The sequence below is a fragment of the Mugil cephalus genome, chromosome 16 (assembly GCF_022458985.1).
Source record: "Mugil cephalus isolate CIBA_MC_2020 chromosome 16, CIBA_Mcephalus_1.1, whole genome shotgun sequence".
Lineage (NCBI taxonomy): Eukaryota > Metazoa > Chordata > Actinopteri > Mugiliformes > Mugilidae > Mugil > Mugil cephalus.
Window position 1 is genome coordinate 5757042 of NC_061785.1, and position 25334 is coordinate 5782375.

General features: G+C 42.5%; 3 protein-coding genes and 4 non-coding genes across 7 annotated transcripts; 2 read left to right on the forward strand and 5 right to left on the reverse strand.

Moving 5' to 3' along the window:
* Positions 1–48: 48 nt before the first annotated feature.
* On the reverse strand, positions 49–10054 carry LOC125022708 (myosin light chain kinase, smooth muscle-like). Its single transcript, XM_047609589.1, has 16 exons — positions 9886–10054; positions 9315–9463; positions 7146–7304; positions 6768–6905; positions 5547–5677; positions 5291–5447; positions 4834–5145; positions 4653–4749; positions 4357–4560; positions 2883–3100; positions 2252–2375; positions 1474–1626; positions 1242–1371; positions 1059–1140; positions 725–865; positions 49–565 (listed from the first exon to the last, which is right to left on the reverse strand). Exons 1-16 carry the CDS (start codon positions 9897–9899, stop codon positions 360–362), a joined length of 2415 nt encoding a protein of 804 aa, XP_047465545.1. The 5' UTR covers positions 9900–10054; the 3' UTR covers positions 49–359.
* Positions 10055–13979: 3925 nt separating this feature from the next.
* Positions 13980–20170, forward strand: LOC125022897 (CD63 antigen-like). The gene is made up of 7 exons (XM_047609889.1): positions 13980–14196; positions 16500–16688; positions 16916–16990; positions 17114–17218; positions 19145–19282; positions 19365–19448; positions 20035–20170. Exons 1-7 carry the CDS (start codon positions 14140–14142, stop codon positions 20104–20106), a joined length of 720 nt encoding a protein of 239 aa, XP_047465845.1. The 5' UTR covers positions 13980–14139; the 3' UTR covers positions 20107–20170.
* Positions 15143–15214, reverse strand: trnae-uuc. The gene has a single exon. It is a non-coding gene; the product is annotated as a tRNA-Glu (tRNA).
* On the reverse strand, positions 15748–15819 carry trnae-uuc. The gene has a single exon. It is a non-coding gene; the product is annotated as a tRNA-Glu (tRNA).
* Positions 18169–18240, reverse strand: trnae-uuc. The gene has a single exon. It is a non-coding gene; the product is annotated as a tRNA-Glu (tRNA).
* Positions 18371–18442, reverse strand: trnae-uuc. Its single transcript has one exon. It is a non-coding gene; the product is annotated as a tRNA-Glu (tRNA).
* Positions 20171–20599: 429 nt separating the features above from the next.
* On the forward strand, positions 20600–23978 carry pus3 (pseudouridylate synthase 3). The gene is made up of 7 exons (XM_047609888.1): positions 20600–20742; positions 21050–21455; positions 21530–21804; positions 21883–22066; positions 22210–22319; positions 22413–22585; positions 23558–23978. Exons 2-7 carry the CDS (start codon positions 21054–21056, stop codon positions 23824–23826), a joined length of 1413 nt encoding a protein of 470 aa, XP_047465844.1. The 5' UTR covers positions 20600–20742; positions 21050–21053; the 3' UTR covers positions 23827–23978.
* Positions 23979–25334: the final 1356 nt, after the last annotated feature.

Here is a 25334-nt window from a genome sequence, read left to right on the forward strand (position 1 = left end):
CCTTTTCCCACTTGATTTTGGTCCCACACATTCATTTTAAAACATTCCTTTAAATTCAGCCTTTATTTTTGCATTGAAAAAATATATAAAATGTGCAAAACATTAAGTTTTCACGTGACGCGTCACCTCGTGCACCAACATGCTAAACGCTTTACATATTCATTAAGTGCACTACAAACTGATGGCGAACCCGCTGTGTTCTGTGTAGTCCGAACTTCACGGTTTCTCTTATAAAAAACACACCATTGCCACCTTGAAACCATGTGAATGATTGTCCATCCACGAACCGACGTGAGGAATTCAAATTGGCCCCTTTTCAGAAGCAGGAACAATCGTTACGGTGGGTCCATTTTCTTCCCCTACGGCTTCACCGTGAGTTTGGCGGAGCACATCGCCTCCCCCAGCTTGTTTCTGGCTCTGCACACGTAAACCCCAGAGTCCGAAGGCTGCAAATCAGCCACAACCAGAGAACAGAGGCCGTCTTCACGCTGCTCCACGGTCACTCGGCGCGACGCGGACATCGGCTTCTCGTTCTGAAGCCACTTCACCTGTGGCTGCGGGTAACCTGGGATCGAGACAGTAAATGAGACTGGACATGAACCCAACCGTATCATACTTGTCTGTGATAAATAAAGTTTTCTGAATTTGAATTTCAAGTCTACTGCAAAAACAAAGCGACGAGGTTTGGCTTTAACAACAATGCATCCCCGGTCTCGTCACTCACCGCTGATGAGGCATGTCAGCTGAGCGGTGGCTCCTTTCGGGAGAGTGGTGTCCCTCAGGGCCCGCTGGAAGCGAGGCTCCATCTGGAGCTGCTTGTCCAGGGACTGGATGGCCTCCTCTGCCTTCTGGCTCCAGCCTGGCTCTGGATGAGAGAGATGGAAACAGAAGAAGAAGAAGAAGAAGATGATGATGATGAATGAAACAGAAACGAGGCTTTCCTGATCACAAAAGGGCAAACTTGAAGTGACAATCTGAAACTGTGAGTCACCCTCGCGCCGTACGCATTCATGTCCAGGACGTAGGAGGACAGAGCGGACGTGTGTTCGTCTCCTTACCCTCTGAGGAGCTGCCAGGAGACTCTGGCCTGCTGGAGAGGTTAGCCATCCGCTGCAGGGCCAGAACAGCCTTGCCAGTTTTCTGAGAGTGGATGACAAACCGCAGTCATGACAGAGCTCCGGGTCCGTACGCGGCCGTGCAATTAAAAGGGGAAATTATTCATCAGCCTAACGCTGCGTTACCTTCCACTTGCGCTTGGCCAGAAAGCGCCTCATCTTCTCCTTCTTGAGGGACTTGGTGGGTCTGCGGTTTAGAGGGGTAAAAGAGGCCATCCAGGGGTGGGCAAGGGCCTCGATGCAAGACAACCTCCCCCTGGAGAGAAGAGTTAAGGAATCACAGGTGTCACTACCCGCACTTGTTAAAGACTTTATTCAAACAGAGGAACTTTCTCACTGTAGAACAGAGGAGACCTACCTCCGGTCTTTCTTCAGCAGGGAGCTGATGAAGGCTTTAGCTTGATCCGAGATGTCCTCGAAACTCTCTTCGTCAAACTCGAAGCGGGCGGCAGTCACAAGACTCAGAGTCTCGGCATCGCTGTTTCCCTGGAAAGGGGATTCTCCACTGAGCCTGGATCACAAAACACAAGGAGCGCGGGCTCAAACAAGCTTCCTTAACAAGTGTTATCACTCTGCACATGTCCTCATACACCCCCCAACCACCCACACTCCCCCTCGCCACCCCACAGCAATGACACTAACAACGCTCTGCTACCAGACGACACAGGACACCCTCAGAAAGGCCATGTCCATGCTCTGATGAATGTTTTGGCACAAGGAAGACCTACACAATATTTGGGTAAAAGTTTATTAATTTGAAGCGTAGGAGCTGCAGTCATGCCTAGACATCACCAGCAGAGGGCGCCAAGTCTCTATTTGTTGAGCTGTTCAGAATATTTGGAAAGATTTTTTTAATATTCAGCTCTCTACATTTGAATCACTGAATTATCCAAGTAGATTATACTAAGTTTCACGTTTTGAATTAAAGGAAAAGATAAAATCCATCAAGCATCTGATACGATTTGAAGACCATGTCACATCCTTTCCTCCACATCCTTCCTGTTTCTTTTCTCCCTCTTCCAACCACCATTACAGGAACTAGGGGACAAGGAGCCTAAGCTTCCCGAGATGCGCACCCACCCCAAGTCTCAATCCGTGGCTTTAGCTGCAACCAAAGTCAATACGGTCCAACTCACAAAATGAAGCAGATAACTCCGATGCTCCACATGTCCGTCTCCAGACCCACGGGCTCATAGTTGATCACCTCGGGGGCCACGAACTCCGGCGTGCCGTGCATCACCATGAGAGGTTTACCCTCCTCTAAGAAAACAAACAAACAAAAAAAAAAAAACAATGAATGTTTGGCATTTCTTCGAGCGCATTAACCTGTTTACAGGCGTCTAAATATGTCGACTGCCCAGTCTGGGGATGCTGCGTCTGGACTGGAGCGTCACATTTTCAGCTTGAACTACATCCTTTAATAGCTTTGTTGATACGAGATAGCAGCGAGATGGTTTTCTATTTAGAGATTAGGCAATGGGCATAGTGGACCTCTTGGAATTTCAGCACTCCCTGATATTATCTTTGGCACAAACAGGAAGGAGAAGGGTTCCTGTCCCTGTTGACAGATCTGTGGTTTATGGTAAACTCACACTGAGAAATATTTACATCAAGTCGAACCTAACAGAACTAACTCAGTGAGAGGTCGTGGAGTCAAAGCTGAAGGCGGCCGAATTGGACGCGTATTGCACATCTGCACTACATCAAAGCCGACGACCCCTTCAAGAACAACTTCAGTCTTTGTGCCGCGCATTCCTGCAGACTCACCCAGCTCACTGGCCAAGCCGAAGTCGATGATCTTGATCCGCGTGCCGGTCGTGTCCACGCACACGATGTTCTCCGGTTTGAGGTCCAGGTGGACGATGTTCTGCTTGTGGACGTACTGCATGCCCTCCAGGAGCTGCTGCATGTAGCGGGCGCTGGTGGGCTCCGTGTGCTCGAAGCTCTCGTCCACGATGCGTTCGAAGAGCTCCCCGCCTGCGATGCTGGGAAGACCAGGAACCAGATCAGGGCAGGTCCAAGTTTGACTACACACATGGTATGTGCCCATGAAGGGACTCTTTATTTTATCAGTTGGATGGTTTCAGTTGACTCCATAGCAACCGTAAGTGTTGCCTGGTGGCACATACCGATCAGGCAAAACATTATGACCACCTTCCTAATATTGTGTCCTGTGACGTTCTTGAAACAGTTTAGTGTCAGTGGGGGTCCTATGGGTTGAGGGGACGGGCCTTTGTGTAGTGAATTTGGAGGCCAGTCATTTTGAAGTCCATGGGCTATATCTTGCATACATTTTTTTATGTTGTATACAATCTAATTAGCTAAAAAATAATAAAATGAGCTCATTCAAATTTTGTTTCGATCGTTTTCCTTTAGTTAAGTTGAGATGATCACAACGGATATTTCCTTTTTTTGGCAAAATATCAAATTTCATATAGAAAACAACAAATTCCAGTTGTGTCCGAGCATTCACTTTCAGCCAAGTTACTCATTACACCCACATTACTACATTCCACCTCTCAAGGAAGGTGTGTTAAATCCAAATCACACAACCTGCTCCGAGGTTTGTTCTTCCTCCTCTTTCTTAGCATTCAAGGATTTTTATTTGTCATTCGCAACCACACAAAATGAGATGGAACAAAACTGCACACTCAGGACCCGGACTGTTACCCATTGTAACTATGATATATAGATACTAAAGTATATATATATATATATATATATATATATATACACACAGTATATATAAAAAAGACAAAATTAAGCAGCACAAAGCAGCATGAACTGTTCCAAGTTTGTGCAGGGAAATATGCACTGGAGTTTGGTTTGTGAGTCAAGTGTGTGTCAAGTGTGGATTTATTGCATGTCAGCAGTGTCACTACAATATATCTATAAATAACTTTCAATTTACTCAACTGTATAAACAATATTTAGAAAAATCTTTCCATAAAAATGCCATGTGGTGATTCGTTATAGGCGGCCATGTTGATTTTAGGCCTGAAAACAGCCATAATGTGATCAGCTGTGATAAACTCTAGGTGGTTTAGGTGGGTGCTACATGTCTAAGTAACATCCACATGAATGAATACCAGGTCCAAAAGTTTCCCAGCAGAACACTGAATTGTCACAAGATGGTGGATGGCGTTTACTACTACTCCTGCCAGTGGTCATAATGTTGTGGCTGATTGGTGTAATTTACAATGGCAGAGCCACCAAGTGCATTGTAAAAATGTTCACTTACTACTCCATGACCATGACCAACTCTGACCGGGTGTCGTAGGCAGCCAGGCTCTGGACCAGTTTCGGGTGGTGAAGCTTGTTCATGATCTCGATCTCCTTGCGAGCCGCCGTCTTCTCCTTGGAGGTCCGGGCTCGGTAGAACTTCCCTGCGCACACCTCGCCCGTCTCCCTGTGGGTCAGCCGGAACACCTGGCCGAATTTTCCTCTGAAAATTTGAAGAGGAGGCATTAAAATTTCTCTGATGGTTTTTCTAAGCTTTTCTTTCCCCCCTTGTATGGTTTGATTTAAAACGCTTACACTCCCAGCTTCTCGTGCACGGTGTAGTGGTCCTTGACTTTATGTTTGGTGTCAATGGTCACGGTGACGTACGACTCCGGCTCTTCTTTCTTTTCCTCTTAAAACGCACAAATACACAGAGTTGACACATGCTCTCACGGGAGACGCAACCACAAGTAAGACAAATTCTGCAAGCACCTACTTCCAGTTGCCATCTTGACGCAGTCGGACTCCCTGCTCGGCTCGCTGGTCCCTGCCGAGTTGTACGCCCTGACGCGGAACCGGTACTGGCCCTGAGGCTCCAGGCCCGAGCGGACGTGGTAGGACGTGTTCTTGCAGCGGGTTATCAATTCAGTCCAGCCGGTAGGACGGTCTGGGCCTTCTTGACGGACCTCTACGATGTAACCCAACACGGCCGTGCCTCCGTCGTAGCTGGGACCCGTCCAGGAGAGGACCAGGGACTGGGAGGACAGCTTGGAAACGACGGGCTGGGACGCTGGAGGCTCGGGACGGTCTGAGGAGAAGTCAAGGAAATGCAAAGAGATTTATTAGAAATTCTGTCTGCAACAAGTAGTATTAATAGGCCTTCTACTGTAGATATGGGCATGGAGTGAAGTACCAAATACCTATGTTTCATAAAATACGAAGCGGAGTCTCACCTATAACACTGAGGGAGATCGTGTGCTGGGCTGATCCAGCTCTGTTTCGTACGACAACGGTGTACGAGCCCTTGTCTTCTGGGGCGGCCTCGCAAATCTTCACGCTGCTCTGCGTCTCCGAGCTCCTGACCGAGATCCGTGGACCTGCTGCTACCGGCTGGAGATGAAGACGGGCAGAGGTGTGCGACAAGATCTTAAACAGAATACACAGAAGTGGATCTAAACAAAAGTAATATATATAACTGTTGTTTCTTACCTTGTCTTTGTTGTAAATCCAGCAGGAGGCCACGGGGACGGAGCAGCTCTTGAACTCACAAACCAGCTTGGCCTGTTCACCCACTCGAACCTCCACCTGCTCCGGTGGGTCCAGGAACTCCACAGGAGGCCCTGAGAGTCAGTCAGAGAGAAAAAAATAAAATCTAAATTCACTTTTGACTTGTTTCTGTTGATTTGCACCTTTGCTTGTCGCTAGTTTGAAGGTGAATGCCTCTGATGTCTGTGGAGATTGAAGGAGTAGGAGGACTTGCAGGTGTGCTTTATGATAGGGGACTTATCTAGGTATGCAACCAATCACATGAGAGCAGTCAAGTTTGGTTTCAGTGGCTAAACAAAACAAAACAAACAAAACAAAAAAAAAACTGCAGTCAAGAAAGTTCAAGGTACACGGATTAGCCACAACATTATGACCACTGAACGGATAAAGGAGTAAATAACGTCGAATATCTTGTGACGAATCAACATTCTGCTGGGAAACTTTTGGACCTGCCCCCGCCCACCTCATTGTAATGACACTCCTTGACGGATGCAGCCTGACACAAAAGCACAGGGATCTCAAGTCACACGCATTTCAGTAAGTTCACACACATATTTATCAAACTTTAAAAAGACAGTAGTAGTCTGTGAATGGACGAGGCGAAGGTACGCTGCTCCGCTTCAGTCAGCGACCAATCAGCCAATCAGAAAGTAGTATTTGTTGTTGCTAGGTGAAATAACCGCGCCTTCCACAAATGCGCGAAAAAGTGCACTCGTCAAAGAAGAACTGAAAGTAAAAGTCCGTGATCTGGTAATTACTTAATCACTTAATTTATTATTATTATTATTATTATTATTATTATTATTATTATTGTTTACAAAATGTTCTTATTACAGTCTATGAACTATGCAGGGTATTTGCCTATGAATGAGTACAAGGTGTTGACCTGGCCTCCACAGTATTGGGTCATAATGTTATGGCTAATCTGTGTACTTTCCAGTGCTCAGGTAGCCTATGTGCTGTCGATAAATTGAAATTCAAAAGCAACACTAACCTATTTTTATAAACCACACAACACATGATTCTCGTCACCGTGAATGATCGAGGCCACGCCCTCTATTATGATGAGCACTGTTACTAATAATTATTCATGCAGATGTGCTGACTCATGGGAATAAGGAATAAGGAAGATGATTATTTTTTTTTCATAGGTGAATACTCTACCTCTGTCCTCGTCTTCTCTGTGTCGGGTTTCCCCCCCGGGCTTTGAGGACAATTCATTGTTTTCCCGTGACACAGCTTTGACCGCGACGTCTCCGTGCAGCTCGCGCTGGCTCCTTCTGGGAATTTCCTTTGCTTCTGCTGTTTACACGGAAAACAGCAAATCAACTTTACTATCAACAATTGAATTCTGTTTAATGCTTTGCTGCACTGTTTCCCTGCATTATTCTCAAAGCCCCAGACGGCGCCCTTCGCTCAGTTACATCACACTCGAATGCTCCTTAATATCACAATATCAAGCAGAAACTTTTATGGGAATTGACAAATGTTGAAATCCCGCTGACGAACTCCACCACTGTCCTCTCTTGTGCTTACACTCACCATTGTGTTTGCAGGAAACGCTGGGGGGTTGAGCTGCTCCGATAACACCTCCACAAGAAGCATCACGTCCGGCTCCGGCTCCTGCTCTGGCTCCACGGCCCCTGAATGGCTCTTTGATGCAAGGCACCTCCGGGATCTGAACTTGTGTCTGTTTGGCATCTTAACAGGGAGGACAATGGGTTGAGTGGCCTTATCCAAAACCCAGAATCATGACCTAATTGTATTTAAACGTTGTTGTTTTTTTTCTCCAGGGGCCACAGCTCCATTAATGCTTCTAGAGAAGAATGTGGCATGTTTTAAGTGTTTCCACATTTCTTGTGTGTTTGTTTGCACATGTGTGTTTTAGCGCTGGAATGCCCAGCGGGGTGGGCAGTGGGTGGTCACCAGTGGACGGTGGAATGCCATCGAGCTGTGTGAGAGTGTGTAGATGGTGGCGGCGGTGGAGGGGGGTGACTGAAACTGTCTGAGGGAAACTGTTACATCATCAGCATAGCGTTTTTTTTCTTTGTAGCTTCTCTAAATTCTTTCTATATTTGGGACAATTTGAGTCAACTCTAGACAGTTTTAGTCTTTATCTGTATTTCTAACTTTCTTTCTTGAATCTTTTTTTTCTATATTTGTAACTTTTTCAATCTTTCCTTCTATTTTCAATTCTAGTTTCTATTTTAGAAACTGTTTTGATGTTTCTGTCATTCTTTCTGCATTTGTAACTCTGTGAATCTTATTTCTTTCTGTATTAGAGACCCTTTGAATCCTTCTTTTGGTAACTTTCTTTCTTTCTTTCTTTCTTTCTTTCTTTCTTTCTTTCTTTCTTTCTATCTGACTGGTTTATTTATCGTGAAGAACAATAAGAGTTCCAGTGTTTATCTTTATAGCTTTCTTTCTTTCTTTTTTCGATATCTGTAACTTTTTTCAATCTTTCCTTCAATTCTAATTTCTGTTTATTTAGAAACAGCTTTTAATTTTTCTGTCATTCTTTCTGTATTTGTAACTTTTTGAATTTGTTTCTTTCTGTATTAGGGATATTTTGAATCCTTTTGAATTCTTTCCTTCTTGTGATAATTTCTTTCTTTTCAGTTTGATGTGACTCGTTTACATGCAGGTGAATAAGACGAATTATTGCCTTAACCCGACTTTAACCGGACAACTCAAGTGCATGTAAAGATGTTAATCCAACTAAAATCACAGTTTTCCTTATCTGACTAAGACACCCAGATAATGTGATTGGAAATCGATTTTCTTTCATGTAAACGCCTTAATCGGACTTTAACTAGACAACGCATGTGCGCATGCTCCACAACTGCTGTGCTGGCGAATTACCCCAGAATAAAAACATCCAAAAAGGCCGGTCGCAAAAGAAGGAGGTAAACAGAGCCGGTAGAAGAACCGCCTGAGGAATAGTGCATAGCTTATCTGCACTATAAGTAGCGCACAGATTAAAAAGCTGATCTATTGTCCGTCTTGTTGTTGTTTGAAATGTCGGTCTGCTGCATGAACGACTCTTGTTTATTATATGACGTAATAGGTATTAACCCGCAGACAAGACACGTATCGTAGGAGGAGGGGGAGGACATGTTCCAGTCAGTTATTCGATTTTCTCTGTTGCATGTAAACCGAGACAAGGACTGTATTCAGAAAGTAGCATTTCGAGCATAGCTCCATTAAGCTGCATGTAAAGGCACTGACTGGTTACATTCACGGTGAAGCTGCCTGAATAATAATAACACAAACGGTTTTAGTCTTTATCTGTATTTCTAACTTTCTTTCTTAGGTACCCCTTGATTTTCTTTTTCTATATCTGTAACTTTTTCAATCTTTCTTTCAATTTTCAATTCTTGTTTCTTTCTGGCTCAGTTTGCTCTGACTGGTCACATTCACGGTGAAGCTGCCTGAGAATAACACAGACTATTTTGCTACGCGCATAATCAGTTTGCCAGGAAGCAAAGAAGCAGGGGGGCCGCTACACAAATTTAAACTGATTCCTGTTTTCCGGGTTTCCCCCCTAAAGTCCTTTTCAACCCTCTAAAGCTGGAGACTCTGGAGCGACTGCTGCTGCTGCTGTTGGTGGATGTGATGCATGTTTTCCTGCTCTTTCTGTACAGTTTATTGAAATTTAAAATAAATAAATAAATAAAAAAAAGTATGCATGTTAATGTTTCAGGTCTTTACCTGCTGAAGATAAGAATCTTAGTTTGTTGTTCCCTGTAAACGTCCTGTTAGTTACACCGAGTCCGTTCTGTTTCGGCTTAGCCTCGGGCTTTAGGGCCAGCCGGAAGGTGGAGACAAAGGTCTTTGGCTTCCCTCCATCTTTGTCCATCCTTGAGATGAAAGGACAAGTCAGTCAGTCAGTCAGTCGTGTAGCAGGAGGCCTCCTCCTCCACCTCCTCGTCTATTCCTCTTTCGACTGTGGTTTCTTTTGCTCAGCGCATGAAACTCTTGTTCACTTAGATGAACAGGAGGAGCCTCTGCTTTTTCAGACTGCCCCTGAAATCACTGCCCCGCACAGTACACAGGAAACACAGCTTCATCGGCGGGCCAATTATAAACACACATGTCCAGCCCCCCCCTCAAACACCCACCCACCCCCCACTCTGTGCCCCTCTGCACTGGGAACCGAAAGAGCCACAGAAACACATGTGGTAGGAAAAACCACGGAGACAGCTGGAGGGATTAGTGAAAAAACATCCAGGTAAACTGTAACAAGATGGGAAAAAGGAACAGTCACAAAAAGCACGTTTACCTGTCTCCTCTCATCGCTGTCAGCTCCTGTTCGACATCTTATTTCGTTCAAATATCTGTTCCCGGTTAAAAGCGCAGCTGGGTGAGTCCCTGCAGGAATCAAGCAGAGCCAGTAGGACGGCTTTCCCTGCTCCCTCGCTCTGCAGAGGTGACAAACAACATGTAGCAAACGGTCGACGTAACCTAGAAGAGCTGCGGGTTTCCGGGGGTTGAGTTTCTTTGAATAAAGAAAAAAGTGGAGACCATGTGATCACGGAGCTCCACTTGTAAACGAGGCCCATTTAAATGTTAAGTTGTGGAGAATGGCTGGGTGTGTCTCCCAAGGTGTGCTCGGGGTTAGCTTTTGTTGAGCCATTGTTGTCTGCAAAACGGATCTCTCAGTGTGTTTTGGTTTTCAGGCCTTTGGGAGGTGGGAGGTGGGGTTGGGGGGGATCTTTTCTCTCTGTTAAAGTTTTACAAACATAAAATAAAGCTTTTATTTCATCAGTTTGATTTTCAGTGACAACAAACACGACTAGACACAGAGGACATGGCCTTTATCTGGTCCAGATTCTCTCAACCTCATCGACGAGGACAAAAGAGGAGCCTTGAAACAGACGGTTTGGTCCCACAGAGTCCAGGGGTCCTGGAGTCAGCAGCATGGAGATGTCTGGGACGAAGATGGAGGACAATACCGTCTTTATTTACACTCATTGTTTGGTTATTTTTCTTTCTCTTTCATTTTGACATTCTTTCTTTCTTTCTTTCTTTCTTTCTTTCTTTCTTTCTTTCTTTCTTTCTTTCTTTCTTTCTATAAGTTAGTTTGAATTATCCATTCATTTTTTTCTTTTGCTCTATCCTTCTTTGACACTATTTGATTCTTTCTTTCTTTCTTTTTTCTTTCTATGAAACTTAATTTCATCCTTTCGTTCTCTCGATCTCTCTTTCTATGACTCTTTCTTTCTATGAAACGTTTTGTTAGGATTATCCTTTCATTCTTTCTTTCGCTCTGTCCTCCTATGACACTATGTGGTTCTTTTATATATATAAAAACTTAGTTTCATTCTGACAGATGAGAGCTGACATTCCACTAAACGGGTTCGAGTTAAACTGTAAATCGCTGCCTCATGATGTAATTTAGTTCAGTAAAACGAACGTTATATAAATACATATAACTTGTGTCTGATTAGTCTTGAAGACTCTACCTCCACAGTAACAAACGTTGCGTAAGGACCCGGCGCTTTAACGTGGACGCGCCCCAGTCAGCGTCCAGCGGAGGAATGTATGTAAACATGTGCGTGGCCCCGGTATGTGCAAGTAGAACCACATGGTGGAGCCACGGCAGCCGCTCTGGACTTCAAACGAGCTGCCAGAGCTAAAAGTAAAGATTGATGGAGTCGACTCTGCAGGAGCTTAACTGTCCGCTGATAGAGATCATGAAGGAGGTGGAGCTCAGAGAAAAGAGGGTCTACAAACTCAACAACGTGCATTATATTCACAGTATATTACATTTATCTTGGAATAAGACAAAATAAAATGAGATGGTCCTTTATTTATCCCACAGTGGGAAAATTTACAAATGAATGATTTTCTTTTTTTATTTATTATTAATAGTCTTTGGTGTCTTTCTTAATTTTTTTCTACTTCATCTGCTTTATTTTCTTTCTCCCTCTGTTCATCTTTCTTTATTTCTTTCTTGATTTTTTCCTTTGTCTTTCTTTCTGTCCTTTCATCTTATTTTTTGCTTTAGCTTTAATAATTTTTTCATTCTTTCACTTTTTTGTTTCTTTCTTTCTTATTTTTTTCCATTTATCTTTCTGTTCTTTCTTTCTTTGAATTGCTTCGTCTTTCTTTCCATCTATGTATTATTTCTCCGCCTGGTCGTCTTTCGTTCTTTCAGCTTTTTGTTTGTTTGTTTCCATCTTTCTATCTTTCTTCATGTTTTTCTTCATTTTTCTTTCCTAATCTCATATCTTGAGAATATGACAGCGCCAATAAATATTGAGACCTGGCCTTGGACCCTCCAAGCCCGGACACATTCTTTATAAACGAACCATATAAGGTAGAAAAATGCACTTTGATTAGGATATTTCCAAGCTTGAATAAATTCCCTTTTGAACAAAATGCACCTTAATAACGTCTCACACCGCACGGCCTCCCTCACAGACACACCTCTCTACTTGATAATTGTCATTATCGGACGGAAATCACACCAGCGTTTTCACCAAATCTGATGGAATTCACAACAGGAAAAGCAAAGACCGGTGGAAGGCTCTGGTCTTTCTTTCTCTCTCTCTCTGTCTGTCTGTGTGTGACTGAGGACTCCCAACTATGGTAATGATTTCACTTCCTGTTCCCAAGAAGTCCTTCAAAGAAATCCAGAGGCCTGAGTTAATCATTTTTGCATCCTGTTCCCACAGACACTTAGAAAGACCCCGTCTCAGTCCATCACGCCAACATTAGTGATGCTAGTTTGCAGTTTGTAGGTGGGAGAACGGCGCCCTCCTGTGGCTGCATTACCTCACACTGCACACAGATCTAACTCCCAAGTATTCTTTATCTCTGCAGCTTCAATGTTGTTGCAGGGAAATAAGAAGAGGCTGATAGGGCTCGGTGCACAGAGAAGAGGCCTTTATCTGTCTGTTCTTTAATGGCTGCAGCTCTATTTGGGTATAACCTCTTCTTGCCGACGTTGTTTTCCCTCGCATACGTGCAAAGAGCCAGCTGTGACTTAATGAGAAAGAAGGTGGGGGGGGGAACACAGTAGCAGATTCCCGATGCACTCTGGCTCGAGCTCTGAGAGAGAGAAAAGGGGAAGAAGCCACCGAGGAGGCGGAGGCAAAAGAGAGGATGGCCTGGCAGCGCGACACGAGGTTACTGCGCCGCGGCCGCAGGCCCTCGTCCCCTTCCAGCCCGTGGAGCCCGACCAGGTTTCCCGCAGCTGCTGCTCCACAGCCATATGTCACTGGAGAAGCTCAAAGGGACGGAAGGAGCCCCCGGGGCAAGTTGGAGCGATCGGAGGAGAAGCTGAACTTCCACAGTTCCTCAAGAATACGGGTTCATGTTTGCTTGTTGTGGTGTTCGTGTGGGAAATAAAAGAAATTCTCATATGAAGTTTAGCGTGTGCAACCGTATAACAGTACATAGATTTACGGTATGAGATATATATATATCATTGCTCAAAACACATGTGTTTGTGTAACAAACCTTAAGTAGTATAATGAAGGAAAAATCTAATTAAAATAAGAAGTATAAGGAAGAATGGGAACAATGGGAATAATTGTAAGTGTCATAACTAAGAGGAAACATTCATCCATTAGTTTCCTTAAAGTTGCAGACTAATCAGTCCATGTGATATGAGTCCAAAAGAGTTCCCAGATCAACACCTCAGCTTTATTTCTGTTGTTGAGCCTTTTAATCTTAAGCTCATATGAGGTACCGTAGTGTTAATCCATTCTTTTAATTCAGGGTTTTTTTCTGCACTTTAGTGGTTTAGCCGTAGTGATGTTCACTGTTCGTTATGTTCTGAATTTGTGTCTTCTCTCACAATAAACCTAATCTGGGGAACATTGGCATGTCACTTCCCAGCCAATTTTATTAAATTGCCTATGATGTTTTTCCACAGAGGTTGAATGCCTGGACATTCCCAGATGCAGTGAGTCAGTGTTTTCCAACAAAAGGTTATTTGTCATTAAAGGGTGTCCAGTAACACCCGTGCAATATTTTGTATTGTATACCCTGATGTATTTCCTGTTACAGCCCCTCCCCTCCCCATCCTCCAACCAGCAACCCTACTCAAAAATGTGGTTTTGTTTCATTTTACCATCTACATCCAGTGAGCGAGTATTTTATTATGGCACGGTGTTCCTACGATGTTCCAGAAATACACAAACAAGATTCAAAACACCTTGTGAACCCACGACGGCAGAGGGATATGCAAATTGGTTACAGCGGCCGCCGCGTTCAACTAGGAACAGCCGCAGAGACGCGAGGTTGTGTAGTAGAACATCTGCAACGCACATTTGTCTGCTCCCTGGGAGCCAGTGCCGCCTCGTAAGCCTTCCATGTAGAGAGGCCGCTGTCGAGGTTATCACTGAAGCTGATATTCAAATAAACTTAAAAAGGGCGCATCACATTTAAATGCTATCAGGCTGCCTGCTCATTTTCATACGGTCATGTAACACATCCACAGGTTTCAGTCTGTCGCTTCACACTCGGACTAAAGAAAGTCTTAAATTTCATATTTTTGGGGGTTTTTTTTGCAGGGACACTCACTATGAGCAGTTGTTGCAGCATAAAATGTTGGTTCTTCTTCTTCAACACAATCTTCCTGGTGAGTAAACTGTCAACTTATTAAAGAAAGATGATCTCACTTGTAGTTAGTGCATCAGCAGGCGGAGATATAATGGGACTTTTTAATTGTGCTGCCGCCACCGGATTTATTTATTTTTTTTTTGGCTGTTCAAAGTGAACTGAATCAATAAAACTTATGGGGAAAGTGCGTTTAAAAGAAAGAGGGATGCACATCGCTCTCATGAGAGAGCACAGTCGTCTAATAACTGTTTTGAAGAAGTACAGGGAGCCCGCTGTTCCTGTAATGAGCCGTTCGCCTGAAACTGTTACTGTATGCGAGGGAAAGATGCAGGGGAGTGGAAGCAATCCGGAGCATCAGGCGCTGAGAGAATTAATTTGCCCTCCCGAGTGAATCAAACACATTCCTGTTAGGAGGTCTTGTGGGTTTCTGGGGATGAGCAAAGGGAGCGGGAACAGATTTGTGTAAAAAGATCCCTATTGGTCTTTACAGGCTCTAAATACATGATACAAATAACGTTGGACGGCTTTATGTTCTAGACAGTTTAATAAAACTAAAGTCAACATCTATCTCTGTACCCTTAAGACCAAAATAAATGGTTAAATTGTGTATGAATGCAGGAAACTTTTCATATAGTCTTGTAATTATATTTACATTGATGTGGACTCTGGCATAATATATATTCTTGATAACAGTTTTAATGCCAAATGTTGAAAATAACAATAAACACGTACTTATAAATTATATAAATATTCTGATTTTATGTTGATCTGGTGCATATTTCTCCATAGATTTGGAAGTTTAAATTGCTAAAGGCGTAAATTTTAAGATAATCGAGGGGTTAATCATCCAGGTTTCCCCTTATCGCCATTGGAGTGAAAGAATGGACCAGTCTGTTGTAAACCACTGATGACCACCAGAATATAACATCTAATCAAGGAATTTACCAAATTTTAAGAAAGTAACATTCCCATACCGGGAGTCGAACCCGGGCCGCCTGGGTGAAAACCAGGAATCCTCACCGCTAGACCATATGGGACTGGCTTAACCATAAAAATCATGCAACGGAAACCACATAAATATATTGTCATCGACCATTTCATTAACAGGGTTACTACACATTTAAAATGTCAAAATTCCATACTTTTTCCAGATTGTAATTTTCAGACTTCTCAGTAAAAAAATAAAAAATTGAAATATTTATTGAAAAAAAAATTGAATAAATCGTTTGTTTTCATTATTCTGGCAATTTATTAAATCAAGTTCCATAATTTCCATACATGCGTAGGAACCCTGTATTCTGCAAACTGCTTTTTCCCATACTGGGAAACCATGCAGCTTACATTATTGATCATGCCAATTTTTTATTGGTACATTCACAGACCTCCTCAACCTCCTCCCATTGACTTTGTTACCCCGAAATTCTTCAAAACACGTAACATTGGTGGGAAGTGTGTTGTTAAGCTTGTTTTTCATGGAGTTCAAGTGCAAATGAATGAACAAACCACTGGCAGCTACCTGTACATAAACATTATCATTGAGGAATTTTCCAAAGTTCATGGAAGTTTAAAGTTCCCATACCAGGAGTCGAACCCGGGCCGCCTGGGTGAAAACCAGGAACCCTCACCGCTAGACCATATGGGACCAGTTATGTCAGTTTATTTGAATATATACTCTAATCAAACGTTTCATATGGGAAACTGATTTTTCCCCCCATTCCCAGAAACCATGCAGTTAACATTATAGATCAGACATTATAGATTGACTTCATTAAACTGTGACTAAAACCAGGTCATTTTTCTACCTTATTTAACTATATGGGACCTTATTAGTACCATCTATAATAATTATACAGCTAACATCATTAATCAGACCAATGTTTTACTGGTGCATTCACAGACCCCAACCTCCTCCCAATTAGACTGGACTTCACTATATATGGTTGTAGCTAAAGCCAGATCACTTTTCTACCTTTTTTTTATTGTAATTTCCACTGCAATACATGTAATATAGTTTGGCAGTGTGTTGACATCCAGTTGTCAAACTTATTTTTCATGCATCTGGAGTGCAAACATGAACCAATCTGTTGGAAACCACTACTGCCTACCTGAATATAAGTTCCAATCAAGCAACTTACCATTTTCCCAAGAAATAGCTGCTCTCATACCTGAGTGAAAACCAGGAATCCTCGCGGCTAGAGTCTAGCCGCTAGACCATATGGGACTATTCCAAGAAACTGCTTCTTCCCATACCTGGAAACCATCCAGCTTACATCATAGATGTTGGTACTATGTTAACATCCAGTTGTTTAACTTGTTTTTCAGGCGTCCGGAGTTGCCCTCATTGTCATCGGAGTGCTGCAATACACGACTTTTACACAGATCGGCACTCTCGCAGGGAGCAACTTGTCTAAAATTGCCATAGTTATCATCGCAGTGGGCGTCACCATAGCCGTCGTGGCCCTCTTGGGCTTTTTCGGTGCGATCGTTAATAATTCTTCTGTGGTGGCTTGTGTGAGTACCTTGACTCTCCCTAATGAGTTTCAGATTGTCTCCTCATACATCAAGAATATCTCTGTGGGATGCCGGGCGTCAGTGTTTAGGATTTTGTGGTTGATTGTGCAGCAAAGGCATACATTATTATGTAATTTCTCCTTTTTAAACCCTTCTGCAAGAGATGGTTGTTGTGCAGCGGTGAAATTGATCTCAAACATTGTTCACGTTGTTTCTCCATGACCTAGTTCATCTCCATCTTGATCGTGATCATCATGTTGGAGATATTCACCGGAGCTGCCTTTTACATCTTCCGCAGTAGGGTGAGACTTTTAAATCCTGCTCAAAGGGAAATAAGTCGAGATAACGGTCACAAACAATGGACGTTTCTTAACAATAAAGCCCAGTTCTGAAGGCAGTACAACAATAATCTTGTTTCTCCGCAGACTGCCCTCCTGCAGATGAATAGTGCTATCAACACCAAAGCACAAAGGGTGTTCAGTGAATACAGGCCGGAGAACAGACACGCCATCAACAGCATCCAGGAGAAGGTGATGTGCAGGGTTTTGTACTTGCATCGGTAGACTGAAAAGTTCATTTAATTCATAATTAACGTGTGAGAGGATTCAAGCACGATGTGTAAAAATCTTAAAAGACGATGTATAAAGATTATATTATAGCACCCAGAGCATTATTTCCTGCTATTGAAGTTGCTCACTTTGCTCAATTAGTCACGATTCCCCCAATTTAAAGGGCACGTGTAAGAGGCCTCTAGGGGTGAGGTTGCAGATTGCAACCGGCTGAGTACCCCTCCCTCAAATGTAAAAAGATCCTTTCTTGAGCCGGTGTTTCATTTGCATGCTCCAGACTAACGACGAAGTTTAAAGTGCACACAGAGAAATCTTTAATTAACCTTATCTGAACATTCAAATAGATTTATATATCACAACAACGGTATCGTTCTCTGATGCTAGTTTGGTGTGTGTAGGCCTTAAGCTAAAGTAAACATATTTTACGGACCTGTGATTATATACGAATGAAAACATACTACTATATGAACATTATATTCGATCTCTGTTAACCCTCTGTTAACTCCAGAGGATTAGAAATGTGCAAAACCAAAATATTGTAATAAAATATTGGCAATGGAAACGACTACCTTTCTCATGAGGGTGTTTTTCAGATGTATCGACATAACAGTTTATCTTATTAGTGCAAAGGAAACACTTTTTTCAAGTGAAAAAAAGGAAGTCCATCTTCCTCAAACTGACGTCTCGCTTGACGAGAATTTCAGAGCATTAGGGGACATCATGAGATGAGACTTTACAAGAGTCACAGTTTGTTCGTAAAAAACCTACCAACAGAGAGCCATTGTACCTTATCAACATTTCATATTGGTTATTTTCTGAAAATTTTCACGGAGAAGCAGCTACTGAACCCATGTGCCCTGTTAAGAGAGAACCATCATGCACACCAAGCCCAAGGAGGTCCAAGTCTGCTATTCCCATACCGGGAGTTGAACCCGGGCCGCCTGGGTGAAAACCAGGAATCCTCACCGCTAGACCATATGGGAATGCATTGCTGATATCAATTGCATATATACAATAAACAACCATTTGCAACATGTATCTAAATGTTGGAAACTACTGCTGACCAACTGAATATAAATTCCACTCAAGTAATATACCAAATGCTAAAAAGCTTTCCCATACCGGGAGTCGAACCCGGGCCGCCTGGGTGAAAACCAGGAATCCTCACCGCTAGACCATATGGGACTGTTTGGTGAAGCTACCCTGACCTCCTCTACATGACTTTTGTTGGCCTATGAGAACATGACTAAACGTCCTCCTTTGAAACCCATGACTCCACTTCACCTTAGTCCCTGTGACATTTTTGAGCTATAACAGCATCCCCCCAAAGCTGAATCTTGAGCCCACTTTGCTCCAACTATCCAATGTCATCTATGTTAAAGCACCAGCGTGTCCACCCCTCCAGGTATTCTCTGCCCAGGGCCTTAGTAGCAAAACACCGGCGTGAAATATTCAACTGCTGAAAACCAGACAACCAAAGGCTTCGGTCAAACCTTTGAATAAAAGAAACCAGAGATTTTAATCTAATCTAACCACTAAGCCATATGGACATTGTCAGCCAAGATTTACATAAAGAGCAACTACAGCGTTCTGTAGATCCATCCATCCACCCCGATCTCCTCCCTGTAAAGAGTTCAATGCTATGGCAACTTAATCAAGTGAGGCAAATGTTCTTTGACTGTCATTGTCATAACTGCGATGATAAATATGTGACTAGCCTTATGGAAGAGTCCAGTGTTTGGTCAACCCATCCATCCACCCTGCCCTCCTCAATAAGATCTTTTTTTTTCACAGTCACAAACAGTTCTAAATATTGTTAATCATAGCAATAAATAATAGTAAAAAATGCATCTTCAGTGCTTCATAAATGTGTTATATTCATTCCAGTTCAGCTGCTGCGGTGCACTTGCCCCCACTGACTGGTCCAAAAGCAGCGGCTGGGAAAACCACGAGGCCGTTCCCGATTCCTGCTGCCTGGTGAAGCGCAAGGGCTGTGGACACAACAAGGCAAAAATACACCCTAAGGTCAGCTGTGAAATCTCATTTTAGCTCAATTTCACGTCATCCCTGCGAACAAAGATTTTCATGGCCGTGTGCTCGTCCTCAGGGCTGCATCAGGGCTATCAAGTTCTTCCTGGTGAAAAACTTTCTGTGGGTCGGCGCTGTCTGCATCGCTCTTGGAATCACGGAGGTAAACTGTATTTTGTTTTTGTTCCCATGTCAGTATAATGTCACATGCTTGTCTTGTTTCTGAGAATTGCCTAAGTCATCTTTTGACTACAAAAATACCAATATAGTTGCTAAAAATTGTGTTTTTTTTCTTATTTCCCACAAACGTTCAACTATGATTTAGCTAATTATGCTATTAGGCTAACAATATAATAGTGTCATAATGAGTCAATTGAAAGGTAAATCAAAGATAATCCCTTTTAGTTAGATAGAGAAATATATATACACCATATTAACAAGAAAAATAAAATTATGGGAGATTACAAATTATATTAAATCGTAATTTCAGGTTTTTTGCTCCCCTGGCAATGAGTCAGACAAGTTACCTCTGAAAATAATAATAATAATAATTAGAATAATAATTAAAATGTAAAATTAAAATCACATTTATTTCCCTGTTATATTATAATCGATCTCCAACAATGACAGACATTTGAAAACTAAGAACAGGACAAATTATTATCATTGTTTATCATTGTTTTCCCCAGCTGATGATTTTTTATGCCTTAAGTTGCTGCCACTAACACATGACCTTTTGCCTGTTTCAGATTTTTGGAGTATTAGTCGGCATGTGCTTGTGTATGGACATAAAACGAAAGAGCTATGAAGACATCAGTTAATGCCTCTTGAGGACTTTAACTGTGTGTTTTTGCAGTTTTAATAATTCCATACTGCACCACTGTTTCCATACTTCTTCTATGTGGTTACCTGGTATATGACAGAGAAATAGTTGGATCCATTATGGTGTATGACATGGAAAAAAAAAAACTTGCTAAAACAACATGAATAAAATATCCTGCTTTATATGAATATGGCAGATCAATATATTGTGGGTGTTGTGTTTTCTTTCACATTTAACAACTTACATTGCAAGAGGTCTTATTTTGAGCTAATATTGCCTATATATAGTCATTTCTAGGATGACTTGTAAGATTTGTAGTTTTTTTTTTTTTTTTTTTTACTTAACCAGGAACGTTTATATTATTTTTTATAATCTTTTATTCTTTCTATTTCTTTCATTCTTTCTTTCTATTTGTTATTTTTAATATTTCAATCACATTATTTTTATTATTATTTATACTTTATGAGATCGCAGCAAACCACATTTCCCAGAAACCCTTTACCGGAAACTCGTCCGTTCGCCAAATCTGTCCGACTCCTACCACGGAGTTTAGCGGCATGTGTGCACTAGTTGAAATCCAGAAAACTGACTGGAAACCAGAGTTTTAGTGATAAAACAGGAACGTAAAATAACGGTAAGTACGTCCACTTACTATAATAATATTATTTACGTCTCGCTAGTCATAATAAATCTTTTTTATTTAACTCCAAACAGATTGCGTGTAGCTCTTAGCTAGTCAATACAGAGTTCACTGGTGACAAACCAGCTATCTGAACTAAAGGATGTGAATTAAAATAAATTAAAGTATTTACGTACTTGTTAATGTCAGCAAAGATAAAGCAATTATTTAGTCTTTAAGGTTTTAGAAGATTTGCTAACAGCACCTTTTAGAAATACTGAATTTATAGAGTTTAAATGTGTTTTTGTTTGTTTTTTTGAAGCAACATGTCAGCTGCTTTAATCCAGCGAATAAAGGAGCTGGAGTCAGAGCTGGAGAAGCTTAAATCCCAGCTGAAGAAGAGCAGTGAAGATGGAGGTGAAACCAGTCCACCTCCTAACGAAAACCTAAACACCAAGAGCGACGGAAACACCAGCAGGAAGGAGAGAAAGAAGGCAGGTAAAGACCGACCGTTTGACTTTACCGCGCACCCCTGGCGCCACGTGGCCCTGCGTCTGGCTTACCTGGGCTGGGCCTACCAGGGCTTTGCGGTTCAGGAGAACACGGACAACACCGTGGAGGCCAGGCTCTTCGAGGCTCTGCTGAAGACTCGGCTGATTCAGGACCGCCAGAGCTCCAACTACCACCGCTGCGGTCGCACCGATAAAGGAGTCAGCGCTTTCTCCCAAGTGAGTTCACCGAGATGAAGATGTGTCTTCATTAAACCAGGAAGGAGAATCATTCGTCTGTCTTTCCCTCGCAGGTCATAACCATCGACTTGCGCTCCACCCAGTTTGGCGGAGGACTGGGCGTCGCGCTCCCTGAAAACGTTGACGTTAGTACCAAGTCAAAAGCTGCTGCTGAGCTTCCATATGTGAAGATGTTGAACCGCGTCCTGCCTCAGGATATAAGGATCCTAGACTGGGCTCCGGCAGCAGAAGGTTTCAGTGCGCGCTTCGACTGTCAGTCCCGCACGTACCGCTACTACTTCCCCCGAGGATCCTTGGATGTGACGTTGATGGCGGATGCTGCAAAAAGGTGGGTGAAGGCACGCGGTCAAAGAGCACTGGTGTCATTCGCGGATGTTTTAACCTAACTGAAGGAAAATCTTTGCAGGTACGAGGGAACTCATGACTTTCGCAACCTGTGCAAAATGGACGTGGGCAACGGAGTCCTGCAGTTTGAACGGACCATCTTGTCGGCCTCGGTCGAGCCTGTGCAGCCTCAGCACGACTCCAGCACGAACCAACATGACCTCTTTATATTTGAGATCAAGGGCTTAGCTTTTCTTTACCACCAGGTACGTGGAGAACTTATAAGATATAGATTCTGTTAATTTCCCGTCATTGTATTTGTATGAAATTGGGTTTATTTTAGTATTATTTACTGTTTCAGGTCAATTAATGACATTTGCAATGAATTTCATGTTGTGTTTTGCTGCAGGTGCGCTGCATGATGGCAGTGCTTCTCTTGATCGGGCAGAAGCTGGAAGCCCCGGAGATAATTAATCAGCTCCTGGACGTCGAGAAGAACCCCAGGAAGCCCCAGTACAGGTGAACGAGCTGCTTTAAGAAAATCACAACACGGTATAAATCTTTAACTGAATCAGGGTGAATCAGTTTTTCCCGTTGCTGTGTTGTTTCCAGCATGGCAGTAGATTATCCTCTGGTGCTGTACGACTGCCACTTCGAAGGTTTGAGCTGGGAGCGGGAGACGGAGGAACTGAGCCACGTCCTGACTGCTCTGCAGCAACACTGGACTCAGAGCGCGGTCAAGGCCCACGTCCTCCACGGGATGATCCAGGGTCTGGAGGTCAGAGGTGAGAGTCTGTAGAGTCTGAGGCAGCATGAAAGCCACTGCTGTGTTCAGGAAATGAGATGTGGTTTTTTGCATGTGAAATACAAGAAAATAAACCGTGCAACGTGTCGGTGAAAAAAAAAAAACTTAATGCCTATACTATTATACTATACTATTATATTTTATACTATACTATTATTTTAGTATTACACTGCATGTTATTTACATTTGACTAGAGTCAGACCATCCCAATGGTCAAGCTTACACTGCCACCTTTAATTCCAGTTAAAGGTTTAAGTTTTCTTTTTTTTATTCCTTACATAAATCAAAACACCCGAGGGCTGTGCAAAGCATCCAGTATTTGTATTTGTTGAGGGGGAAAAAGTATTTGTGTTTGAATATAATTCAAAATAGGTGTAAAAATCCTTTTATTTTGGAGTTACACTTGTAATTTAGGATATGAAATAAGTTTTCTTCAATTATCCATTATAATAATGGATGCATATGCAGTATTGGCTGATGTTTCACATTAAATGCAGCTTATAGAGTTAATTTAAAAACACTGTGTTCGAAATAAATCAAAGCTTCATTTAGTTGTTTAGGATTCACTTGTGTGACCAGAAGAACAGGTTTTTGGATAATGATGTTCTGTCACTAGTTGGAAAACTTTGCCAAATAGCCTGTTGCACATTATTAGAAATATGAGTTGGATGTCTACTTTCAATACTGTCAGTGCATGTAAATATAGTCAGTGACTCGACTTAACCTCATTTGCAAGACGTTGCATGAAAGATGTGGTGAAAGATGTTGTGCTGCACTTGCTATGCACAAATCGCCAAATTTATCCAAAATCTATTTCTTGTAGGTTTCTATTCTTCTGCATTCTTTAATATTTTCCTTCCTAAGACTGGAAGTGTAGTATTACACTTCCAGTCTTCACATGTTATTATTATTATTGTTATATTAAAATCTTGTCTCCGCTCTTCGTCCGCAGGTGGCGTGTCCTCCAGCCACTGCCTGCTCGTAGAGGGCAGCAGGCAGAGAAACTATCGGCCTCTGCTGGAGCGTCCGTGCTGCGAGAGCCTGGAGTCCAGGATAAAACATTTTGTTAAAAGAGGCCGACTGGAGCGGGAGGAAGGGGAAAACGGAGGCGAATTGGTCCACAGAGGGAAAAGGTCCAAACATTCCCACAGCCCCTCGGCCGTTCTGCCTGTTTCTTCAGATATGGAAAAGCCAAGTGTAGATCAGAAAGCAGAAGATTAATGTTTTTCCCAATGGAAAATGGACTTGTAAGGTTTATTTTTACGGATTATTATTTTTTTGTATTTTATGTGGAACAATAATGCATTTCCATTTTCAGTCATGCTGCATATGTTGTGTTTTTCTTTAAAATAAACCCATTGGAGAACGTGTGTCTACTTTATGACTCGGTGTAGCCGTAACAACCTTGAGTTGAACGCTGCCAAGACAGTGGAGATGATCATCCTTCAGTTTCCTGGGCACCATCATCTCCCTGGACCTCAAATGAGAGCTGAACATCAGTGCCCTCATCAAAACAGCACAGCAGAGGATGTACTACTTGAATCCATCCTCACCAGCTCCGTCCCCGCCTAGCATGCTCCAGCCCCTGCTAAGGACAAGAGCAAACTGCAGCGTGTCATTCGCTCTGCAGAAAAGGTGATCGGCTGCAGGCTGAAGTTTCTTGACGAGCTTCCAGGACTCTGAAGCGTGCAGCTAAGATTGTGGCTGATCGTTCTCACACTGCAAACAGAGTATTTAACTTCTGTCAGGAGGCTGCGATCTATCAAGTGAATTGTGACCGCTCACATCTGCTGGGCCCAACCATGAACAATCCAATCCAATATATAATGCACAATTTTAAATAGATGCAAAGTGCTGTACGATGAAATAGACACAATAAAAAGACACAAAAAAAATGCACGTGCATATAAAATGAACAACATATGTAGTGTGGAAAGCCCAGGAAAATAGGTGAGTTTTACAAATAGCTTTAAAATTAGACAGTGAAGAGGCCTGTCTAATGTGCAGAGGCAGTTCATTCCACAGTTTTTGAGCGGCGACAGAAAATGCTCTGTCCCCTCTGACCTTCAGCCTAGATTTACAAACCCTCCGGTGTTGTCTTACGCATGATAATTATCATATTTGTACAATGATATCACCCTCTGTACGATCAATAATGCCAAAAATCACAGATAATTTGACCCTTTAAATACATGGCAACTACCAAACACAAACAGTGCTGTTAGTTTAATTAAATATAAAAACACATTATAAGCTATAATACAGACCCCCTGATGGTCACATCATTGTGACGTCTCGATGTTAGCTGGAGGCAAACACTGTCGCTTTCAAGCATGAAAATGTAGTGTTGCTGTATTTTTGGTGCCAAAACCAAAATGATCAGCAAGTTTTATCACATATCAGCCACTGCCAGTTGTAGACAACTTTGGTTTGACTTTGGTGATTAAAAGAAAGGACTGGAGTGAGACAATCAACAACTTGCACACTTCATATCATGTCAGATTAATAAGTAACAAATCGTCAGTTTCAGTCTGGAAAACGTTATGAGTTAGAGTCTTGACTGAAATCACGTTAAGTTAATCATTATTTAGGAGATTCTTGTTACATGGTAACGCAACATTAGTTGTATGTCTCAGGGGTGTCGAAGCAGAAGTTGCACTTGTTACTTTACCCTCCACAGTAGTTCCACTTACTTCTGTTAATATCTATGTTGGAAAGGCTTCTGCGTT

Coding starts and splice junctions, on each gene's coding strand:
- LOC125022708 (XM_047609589.1), bottom strand. Junction 5,146..5,290: donor GATCTCCCTCAGTGTTATAG/GTGAGACTCCGC, acceptor ACTTCTCCTCAG/ACCGTCCCGAGCCTCCAGCG. Junction 1,372..1,473: donor CTGCTGAAGAAAGACCGGAG/GTAGGTCTCCTC, acceptor TCTTCTCTCCAG/GGGGAGGTTGTCTTGCATCG.
- LOC125022897 (XM_047609889.1), top strand. CDS start 14,140: ATGAGCAGTTGTTGCAGCATAAAATGTTGGTTCTTCTTCTTCAACACA. Junction 17,219..19,144: donor TCAACAGCATCCAGGAGAAG/GTGATGTGCAGG, acceptor TATTCATTCCAG/TTCAGCTGCTGCGGTGCACT. Junction 19,283..19,364: donor AGGCAAAAATACACCCTAAG/GTCAGCTGTGAA, acceptor GCTCGTCCTCAG/GGCTGCATCAGGGCTATCAA.
- pus3 (XM_047609888.1), top strand. CDS start 21,054: ATGTCAGCTGCTTTAATCCAGCGAATAAAGGAGCTGGAGTCAGAGCTG. Junction 21,456..21,529: donor GAGTCAGCGCTTTCTCCCAA/GTGAGTTCACCG, acceptor TTTCCCTCGCAG/GTCATAACCATCGACTTGCG. Junction 22,586..23,557: donor CCAGGGTCTGGAGGTCAGAG/GTGAGAGTCTGT, acceptor CTTCGTCCGCAG/GTGGCGTGTCCTCCAGCCAC.